This window comes from Triticum urartu, chromosome 1 (genome assembly GCF_003073215.2).
Source record: "Triticum urartu cultivar G1812 chromosome 1, Tu2.1, whole genome shotgun sequence".
Lineage (NCBI taxonomy): Eukaryota > Viridiplantae > Streptophyta > Magnoliopsida > Poales > Poaceae > Triticum > Triticum urartu.
Window position 1 is genome coordinate 107,514,985 of NC_053022.1, and position 10,259 is coordinate 107,525,243.

Below are 10,259 nucleotides of genomic sequence, written 5' to 3' on the forward strand. Positions count from 1 at the left end.
TAAAAAAAGTGTGTTCTTCATCCCATTACTTATAAATTTTGCAATGGGTTGGTCATCTTAATTCTAATTTCCAATGCATATATTATCATGATCGAATCATGGCCAAATATTGCGATGACATGATCACCTTTGTATCATGAAGATTTTTAGGGTGTGAAGAATTAACACATCAAAATTGTTGGTTTGAAAAATTCGTTCTCACATATTCAGTTAAAAATATTCTAAGGGAAATCATTAGGTATTCTCACATATTCCTCCCTCCCCACTTTCAGAGACACGTGCAAGCTCGGCGCCGTGGTCCCCTCCCCTGCATCATTCGAGCATGGCTAAGGGAAACGGTCAATTCGGTCGTTCCTAACGGGATGCTTTAAGATTCATGTTGTGCAGGCCAAACAGTTAATACGGGCTACCAAACGGACCACTTTTACACTGCACGGACCTAATTGCAGGTAACCAAATGTGCCATTGACGCGAACCAACCGGTTAGATGGTTAGGTGAACAGTGGTATCCCCAGCCCATCAAGGTTCAAGTCCGAGACGTTCCTGTCGACTATGAGGCGCTCACGGTGACTTTATAAAATCTCAAGATGATATGTCGACTCAGTCTCTCAGAGATGCTCATATGGGTAGGATGTGTGTGTGCGCGCGTTCATAGAGGTGAGTATATGTGTATATATGAGCGTTTGCGTTGTACTGTGTTCAAACAAAGTCCCGATTGTTTTGATTTTTGAAATGAGATATTTACGGAATCCCATGAATAGGATCAAACCTTATTCCATGCTATTTTCATAAGATTCTTCTTCCTTCTATTGATTCTTTTCCGATTAAGATGTACGGATCCATGTATCTACGTACATAGATTTTGTTCATGGATTAACGAAAATGTTCAAGAGCTCTATTTGCATGTCATTCTATGAGTCGCTTCCTTTTTGCGTATCCCCACTCCCTTTGGTAACATCTACTAATTTTTTAAAGACATATTTCGACCCGGGCGTTTTTAAGAGGTTGTACTCAGACTGCTTTTAAGGTTGAGGAACTGCCTTCTTCTGCTCCATCTGAAGCTCTACATAAGGGTAAGCTCGGACGGCCTGCTTGAAGATGACGGCGTGGAGCATGCAGCGACCGCTTGACGCCATGAAACCAGACATCAGCATCCAACTCGGGAAGATCTAGGAGGAGGAACTCACGGATTGTTGTGGTGATTGCCCTGGAGAGTGACGGTGGTGACAACAAACGACGGTATGCCACTGGTCATTGCGCGGATCTTGCAAGGGGGTTGTTTCTACGCTAGATTAACCAAACAATTTCCATTTTTAGTTGATACCATTTACAGGACCCAAAATTACGTTTGTGTTTCCTTTCCTAAAGGTTCTACAAGTACCCCAGTACCCCAGAGAAGTCGCCACATGGCCTTGAAGATAGTACGTTGACTATGTTTCTTGGAAAATTTGTGGCTCGCGAAGAAATAATTATATGATTCAGGTGATCAATCTATGGTTTTGATTTGGTGTTTGTAAGTGTTGATACATTTCTCTACAAACTTGGTTATAAAGTATGTTTTTTGAATAATGCTATATAGAATTTAATTTGGCAAGGAGGGCGTATATTGTGTAAGCATGTTTCATGATATACCTAGTAATACTAGTTTCCTAATTTGTATTCTATGTATGTCCAGATGTTGTACGCAAGAAAGCATAGCATGTTTCACCCCTTTTAATTTAGTTGATCCAACTAATGTTGAAAAAGTCACAAGAAAGAAATGAAAGGAAAGGAGAAAACTAATACCTTGACGAGCCTATGCAGCTCCATTTTTATATCTCATAGAAGCAATAAACCTAATATGCATGCCATTGTCTATGTTGAAAACACTTGAAAAGATTAATGGTTGGTTCTTCGGCATATTAGAATAATATAAGAGCACAAAATATTGCATCACCTCCTTATAAAGGGAGTAGAATGAACCACAGGGGGGAGCATATTTTCTGCTAGGTCAGTTGACGATATAAGGAAAAAGTCATGTTGTTGGATATTGCACTATTAGGGGAGCATGTGAAACCAGAGGCAAAAAGATATTGTTGTACCAAATAAACCGTTCTGATACACCATTTTTTTGGGGGGAATACACTTAGCAGCGTATTATTTCATTGATAGAGAAGAAATAGAAGTTACAGGGAGTTACAGGGTGCACCCTTGCAGACGTACACAAGCCGGTGTCTGGGAGGGCGCAGCGATGAGCAGAGGGAGAGGATGCTCAGCCTCGAAGCAGGGGGTCAAGCTACAGGTAAGATGCTAGCAATCCCGGTGGCGCTCGCCTTGGCCCAAAGGTGGGCATCGTCCTTGATGCTCTTGATCAGGACCTCGGTGGAGGGGCGAAGGCCGTCGAATATGGCCGCATAGCAATGCTTCCAAATTGCCCAGGCGGTCAGCATGATGATGGAGTTGAGGCCTTTTCTCAAAGAGCCAGGGGAGGCCTCCGCGGCCGCGGTCCACCATGCGAAGAAGCTCGCGGTGCCATCAAGCGGCAGGGCGACTAGACGGCACCAGGAGAGAATCTCGTGCCAGGTGATGCGAGAAAACACGCAGCCGGCGAGAAAGTGGTCGATCGACTCCACCTCCTGGTCGCAGAGAATGCAGGTAGGGTCGGTGGATAGGCCGCGGCGCACACGCCGCTCTGCGGTCCAGCATCGGTCGAGGTAAGCAAGCCAGAGGAAGACCTTGTTGTTAAGAGGGGCCGAGCTTTTCCAGAGAAGTTTCCAGCATGGCGGCGCGGTGGAGCCGTGGAACAGCGCGCGATAGCAAGAGCTGGCGGTGTAGGATCCGTTGGTTGTCCAGTTCCAGATGAGGCGATCAGGCTCATCAAAGAGGACGACCAGCTGTAGCTTGCGCCACAAGCTTACGTACTCGATGACTGCCTGGGGCCGAGGGTGCCGTGGATATCCCCAATCCACACACCATTGACGAGCCCATCGCGGACCAGCGTGCGGCGGCACCGGCGACGCAGTACAAGGGCGGTGAGGGTGGGGGCGAGCTCGGGAATGGAATAGCCATTAAGTCAGTCTAAGCATGAAAATGAGCTAAACTATGATTCATAGTTTTGAAAACAAAGAAATGCCTTTTTCAAAACTGCTCTTAAACTATGGGGATTCTGAGAAAATGTTCTGCATGAGAAGTGATGGCATTATCCAAGCTTGCCAACGCTTCTGACAAAATACGCGTTAGTTCAATGATTGGGATTAATATTTTGTTAACCACATCAAACTGATAGTGTTTGTGTAGTTCAAGGACGTCATCAGGCGAAAGCTTCATTGCACGCCATGGGACTGATGATCGGGTGAGGAGGGAGTTGGCTCAAATCGGTTTGGCAGTCGCTGACTGTGGGAGAGGTGGCGGATGACGTATAGATGACGTATGATACCGACCGGATCCAGCGGAGCGACCTCCATCCACACATGGCCGCCAATCATCATCCGTGATTGATTGGATACAGGTGAGATGCAATGATCGAATACACCAGGCACGACCAGAAACAATCAAAGGTCAAAAAAATGTGCTTCATATATAGACCTTCAAAAGAAGTAACATAAAGAGAAGTGCAGAAAAAACAATAGGACCATGGGCAATGTAACCAAGAATTTCCTCTTTTGCGTCTATGTTCCATGACCGTAATCATACATCACTAAACCAGGTTCCGCAGTAAAAGTGGGAACCAACTTAAACCCTGCTCTCCAACCATATACTCAAACTCATCACCACAGGGTGATACAACTACTCTTTCGCTAGACAGACGTGGAACAATCTCCAAACAGAGTGGAAACGACTGACAAGACAAAAACTTGAACATACAACAAACCAACGAATAGACCAGCATGGGACTCCCAAAACCCAGTTGCTTTTGATGTTTATAAGGTGTGCTCCATACTCTTTCGACAAGTTAATACAGCACAGAAACACTTCTGACAAAAACCGACACAACCAACAACCGTGAAAACCCTATCTTTCAAGGTTCTTTTTACCTCACACAGATATATCAATATAATTTTGGTTCAAGCTATATTAGGAGGCAAAACCCGACTCTCCCGACAACACATGCGGCTCTGGACGTCCTCTGGTGAGGCAGAACCCAAATGATCCGACCGGTTGACCTTGAAGACTGACCATTGACCAAGCTGCACCACCGACGATGCAGCCCAAGGACTGACCCTGCTTAGACTGACTTGACGACTGCTTGAGACCAGACCGACAGGACCCAACAATGACTCGAACGACAAAGACCTCCCCAAATCTGACTAGTCCCAAGCAAGTAGCTAAGGTACACGTCCAACCGGGTATCTGCATGAATAATGTAACATCAGAATCCGACCAGACCACCATGACCGACCCAATGCAACACATATATACCATTAAATTTGTTTGAATGGCTCAAGAGAAATATCATACCTTCAGCCAAAGTTGAACCCACCCGATGGAACCGAGTTCTGCTGACTTCCAAAGTTGAAGCCATTCTGGGCATTATCACCTGAGGGCATGACCTCATCTTCCTCCTCCAACCAGTAGGACTCAAGCATCTTCACTGCCTTCTCATATATTTCTGTGTTGTCATGGCTCTGAAGGTTCTCAATCTTTTCCAGTCCCTCAGCATCATCAATCATCTGCGCATAGTTGTTGACATCCCCTGCTCCAAGGTTCTTTTCTGCCTCCCCAACCTTCAGGATGTTCTCAAGACCTTCCAAGCAAACTGTTACAATTCTGGGATCCGGGCAAATGAGCAGATCACAGAGCGGCTTGATGCAACCCTGGGCAACAAGATACCTGCTCAACATTTCATGCAGACAAATGATATTAGAATACCAGCATGAAAATATGTACTAGTAACAATAACAAAGCACAAACAGAAGCAAAAAACAGAAGTTCACATACTTAATCTGATCATGTGTTCCACCAGAAGTGGCATTTGAAATTGCCCAAGCTGCCTCCTTCTTAATGTCAAATTCAGCACCTTGCAGGAGATGGACCAGCGGACCAATAATGTTTGCCTGGATAACAGCCTGGAGACAAACAAAAAAATTAGAACTGTGGTATGCTCTATAAAGAAAACAACTCAAGCATGAACATTAACAATGGATCCCTTGCTAATTTATATAGATGACAATGAAAAAAGAGAAACTGGCTTCTCAAAACAAGGTTGGATGTACAGGATTGTGGAATTGGTGCTAAGCAATACAAGCCAGTGCCTTTCCTTTTAGAGAATATCACTATACAAACTGACAACACAGGGCACAAACCTGAATCTGGTCCCGGTTACCAGCTGTGATGTTTGAGATTGTCCAGCATGCTTCTTTCTTGATGCTTTTCTTGTGGTTGGTAGTCAAGAGGTTCAAGAGACAGGGAAGTGCTTGGTGATCAATGACACACTGCATCGAGATAAATTATTAAATACAAACACAGAACAACAAGATATCAGGTAAAGTGAAATTGCAAACACAGGTATGGTACTACAAACCTAGTTAACTAATGCATGTGAACAGCTATGTATTCATCAAATAAGCCTTTATGCAAAAATAGATAAGTAGATCAAAATAACTAAGCATTGGACAGAAAAATAGATAAATACTAATAGCACATTCATCTACCATGCTCACATGAGTCATAGCAACAATCATTTAAAACAGTTGCCATACATTGCCAGCAGTGGGGACACCAGAACCAAATATAATTTTAGTAACAGAAGCCAGATGACAATCCAGCTTGGCAGTTTGAATTGATTATACACAGCAGGAAAAAGAATTATCAAACAATTCATCTAAATTATGAAAAGAGAGGGACCAACAAAGCTAAATAAATGAGCTGCTATTCAACAAAACACATCTAAGAATCATAAATTCCATGAACCAGCACTGCAATTCAACAACCAACATAGCTAAATAAGCTCCGACATAAACAAACATTGTAGAACTTACAATAGCTGTCTAGTTATTTTATCACTTTCATGAGCTATAAGTCATGTTAAAATTTATAGACATTTGAGGACACACAGTAAAATACCCAAGGTACTACTAACTACCACATGGATAACAAGGAATTACAGCTTTAATCATCAAAGTAACAGCAGGTAATATATAAAAAGAGAACAGCCCTCAAATGATCTGACCTGAGTCTGCAAATCATCACCAGTGACAATGTTACCCACCGTGCGCAGAGCTGGAATGAGAACAGAAGCCGAAGGGTGCCTAAATCAAATAATAGGAGTTAGCACATCAACCATATGTAGCTGAGGGAAAAGGTGAACATGAAAAATGCTCTTACAAGAGAAGCTCCACAAGCCGAGGAAAAACACCAGACTCAATCACGGATTGGATCTTGTCATTAGTTCCATCAGAAAGGTACGAGAGAGCCCAGCAGGCATCAGTTAGCACCTCCTCATCCTGAGAGTGGATAAGGCGCTGCAGTGCTGAGAGAGCCGGTTTGACCTGCCCAAGCACACACAGATCAACTCATAAGCATCATTTTTATAGCAAGTTCAATCAGTGAGACAACTTCACAGAATTAAACCTGTTCAAAATTTGGCTGTGGTTTCCCACGGCAGAAGTTGGAGAGTGTCCATGTGGCATTCCTGAGCATCGAGAGCTTGGCATGCTCATTGAGCTGCTGCAACAAAGGGAACAGACCACCACTTCCAAGCACAAGGTCACGGCACTTTGGAGAGTCACCAGCAACATTCCCCAGAGCCCAAACAGCCTGAAAATACAAATATGAAACATACAACATTAGCATCACGTCGTAAAGCCTCTAAAAGAAAAAAAAAACTTCTGAGTTGTTCTCATGCCTGTTCGCGGACATCCTCACTAGGAGAGCTGAGTAGCTTGACAAAGATGGGCACAGCACCATACTCAACCACCACTTTGGTGTTGTCTGATGTGCCTGACGCGATGTTGGTGAGCGCCCATGCAGCCTCGAACTGTAACAGAAAAAATTAGGTAAACATGTGCCACTTTGAGTGATTAAATGCAACTACAATAAATTAACATAACTTCATCATAAGGATTGTTCTCACCTGGAGTTGGGGATAGTCCTCCCGTGTGAGGAACTCAATGAAGCGAGGCACCACGCCTGTGTTGATCACTTCCTCAATTGGAGGGCTTCGCTCTACAAACATTGAGCAACATATCAGCAGGCGAACCAAATAATCAGTGTTGAATATTCAACAAATGGTGTAAGCCAAAAAAACAAGCATCCATTGTTTCCCTAATTATTATTTTCATAAGCATTGCAGGATCACATTACTGTAACAATGTTACCTAGATCGACAAACAGCTGACTCAGAAGATCAGCAGAACATTGATTTAAAAAGGCAACAGTTAAATCGAAAACTATGATACGGTGCAGGAGCATCCAAAAGATGAATGGAATTGACACGTTCAGTGAATTTTAAATCTCAGAGAGTAATATGGGGACAAGTAATTGATTTTGCCCCCACCTAATACGCAAGTAAACTAAGACCTATACTGGTGGTTTAGCGACGAGCCCACACGCAAATCTAGAACTGGCAGACCTCTCGGGTTATTAATCCACGATTTCACCAAAACCATCCTAATTTCATCCCTTGTAGTTCAACTAGGGCAAAAAATATTCTCCAGAGACATCAGCAGATGTAAATTCAAGGCTCACCGATGGAGAGCAGCTTCCGGAACTGGGTGGTGGCCTCGAGCTGCACGGCGTTGTCGTCCGAGAGAACCGCCTGCACCATCGCGGGCAAGCCCTCCAGCTGCACGCGAACACAGATCCGAAACAGTCAGATCGAGAATCCCCAATCAGAGCCCTTACGAACAGACCAGATCGAGAGAGAGAAAACGAGGGACGGGGGGCGTACCTTCTGCTGGAGAGCCGAGGAGTGGCCCATCTGCGGCGCGCCACCGGCAGCGGACGCGGCGCCGGCCGGGAACCCGTCGCGGCGCTTCTTCTGGAGGTTCGCGTCGCGCTGATTCTTCCGGATCTCCACCATCTGATCCTCCCGCCGCCGGCGCCCGTCCTCGGCGTCGACGGACGCCTTGTAGCGGCTGCGCCGCACCTCGGCCCGCTCGTTGGGCCGCAGCGACATCGTCGGAGAACCTCGAAACCCTAGGGGGGAGGAGTGGGGGTGCGCACGCACGATGCGGTTGGGCTCGATTCGAAAAAGGGGAACGGGAGGGGGAGATGTGTGGGCGAGGTGGGGGGATTTTATAGGTGCTCAGGAGGGGCACGAAAGGAAAAGTTGGGAGTATGACGGTTGTTGAGCTGGATGTACACGGTATCGCACGGGTACATCTGGAAATAGTTGGAGAGTTTGAATTTTGAAAGGCTGGAGTACTTGGCTCGCAAGTTTGCGGTACTATTTGTTCTTTTTATGACGGTTATTACTGCTACTTGCTGGTTTTGCGGGGATCCTAACTCACCCACATGCTCCAAAAAATTTCGAATGGAGTACTCCCTCCTTTCATCTATATAGGGCCTAATGCAAAGTTGCTAATCTCGAACCACATTAATATCAAAATTTAAAATTCCCGCGCTAGGCGTCGGTTGTAAGGGGAGGACAAAACAGGATCTCACCCTGCCGTCTGATTGCATCAATGCCAGGCGTTCGATCGTGATGTCGTGTTCTTCCTCACATCGCCTCTCTGCTCCTATGTACTCCCTCCTTCCATCTATATAGGGCCTACTGCGTTTTTCGTGGCTAACTTTGACCAAATGTTAGAGCAACAATATATAACATGCAACTTACACAAAGCACACCGTCAAATTCGTATGTGAAAAGAGATTTCAATGATATAATTTTCACATTATGCATATCATGTACTATTAATCTTGTCAATAGTCAAAGACCGTCTTGAAAAACGCATTAGGCCCTATATAGATGGAAGGATGGAGTAGTGTGTTATGTTCCTCACTTTCTCCTGTGATACGAGGTCACAACCCCATTCTCGCCGTGCTCGCATCTGCGGCGACCAATGCCTCGGTAGGCTCGCAACATCGTTGCCTGTTTCGTAGAAGTGCGCAGGTTCATAATTTTGTGCTCGCAACATCATCGGAGGTCCACCCGGCTTGCAGCATGGGCTCGCAGCATTACCGGGTCTGCCACGCTCGCAACATGGGCTTGCAGCATCATCTGAGGTCCTTTCGCGCACGCAACATGGGCTCGCGTCATCACTGGCGACCCGCGCCCTCCTTGCAACATCCCAACCTACACCCATAGCATGAGCTGGCCTTGAAGCACCGACCGTCGGGCCTTGCAGCAGCGCGCGGGTGAGCGTGGTGTTCGTGGGTCTGATTGGACGATGATGTTTGTGGGTGGGTAGGGAGAAGTGGGGCATGCTCGTTGGGGTGTGATTCTGGTGGTGATGGTGCTACGGTTCGGGTGGTACGCGCAGGGAGGCATGACTCTGGTGGTTGAGCTCGCCGGAGGTGTGAGATTAATGTCCTGCAAGAGCACACGGTGTAGCACTTTCATAATAAGTGATGTGTCAAACTCACAGGAAGCCAAATGGAAGGCACTACTAACCCCAAAACTACGTTGTCACCGACATAGTTCCGTACGCGTCCAAACCGGAGTTTGGAAATAGTCGAATCTATCGGTTGCTAGGGAAAGAGAATAAAAATGAGGTTTTATCTTGTAACACCCACGATGCGGCTATATCTCCCACGTGTCGAGGCATGACTTAGAGGCATAACCGCATGATGGTTTAGTCGCAAGTGGGGTAATCTTCACACAATCACATGTACTGAATAAGAAATGGATAAAGAGTTGGCTTACAATCGCCACTTCACACAATACATAAATAATTCATCCATCATCCAAATACAATCAAAGGTCCGACTATGGAACCAAAATAAAGGAAGACAACCCCTAATACTAGATCCCCGATCGTCCCAACTGGGCTCCACTACTGATCATCAAGAAACGAAACGTAGTAACGACCCAGATCCTCGTCGAACTCCCACTTGAGTTCGGTAGCATCGCCTGCACTGGTATCCTCGGCACCTGCAACTATTTGGAAGTATCTGTGAGTCACGAGGACTCAGCAATCTCACACCCGCGAGATCAAGACTATTTAATCTTATGGGTAGGATAGGGTAATGAGGTGGAGCTACAACAAGCACTAAGCAAATATGGTGGCTAACATACGCAAAAAAGAGCGAGAAGAGAAGCAAGGCAACGGTCGAGAAGCTAGAAGTGATCAAGAAGTGATCCTGAAACTACTTACGTTCAAACATAACATAAGAACCGT

At 45.6% G+C, this 10,259-nt stretch overlaps 1 protein-coding gene across 1 annotated transcript; it reads right to left on the reverse strand.

The window, feature by feature from the left end:
* Positions 1 to 3,622: 3,622 nt before the first annotated feature.
* Positions 3,623 to 8,203, reverse strand: LOC125550697 (importin subunit alpha-1b). The gene is made up of 11 exons (XM_048713766.1): positions 7,868 to 8,203; positions 7,666 to 7,762; positions 7,052 to 7,143; positions 6,824 to 6,955; positions 6,550 to 6,735; positions 6,304 to 6,467; positions 6,149 to 6,227; positions 5,283 to 5,411; positions 4,918 to 5,045; positions 4,438 to 4,809; positions 3,623 to 4,329 (listed from the first exon to the last, which is right to left on the reverse strand). Exons 1-10 carry the CDS (start codon positions 8,093 to 8,095, stop codon positions 4,440 to 4,442), a joined length of 1,605 nt encoding a protein of 534 aa, XP_048569723.1. The 5' UTR covers positions 8,096 to 8,203; the 3' UTR covers positions 3,623 to 4,329; positions 4,438 to 4,439.
* Positions 8,204 to 10,259: the final 2,056 nt, after the last annotated feature.

Excerpts from the sequence above, each read along its gene's own strand:
- LOC125550697 (XM_048713766.1), bottom strand. The coding sequence starts at position 8,095 with ATGTCGCTGCGGCCCAACGAGCGGGCCGAGGTGCGGCGCAGCCGCTAC. Across the intron at positions 6,468-6,549 it reads CACAGCCAAATTTTGAACAG|GTCAAACCGGCTCTCTCAGC; the intron begins GTTTAATTCTGT and ends GTGCTTGGGCAG. Across the intron at positions 6,228-6,303 it reads CGGCTTGTGGAGCTTCTCTT|GCACCCTTCGGCTTCTGTTC; the intron begins GTAAGAGCATTT and ends TATTTGATTTAG.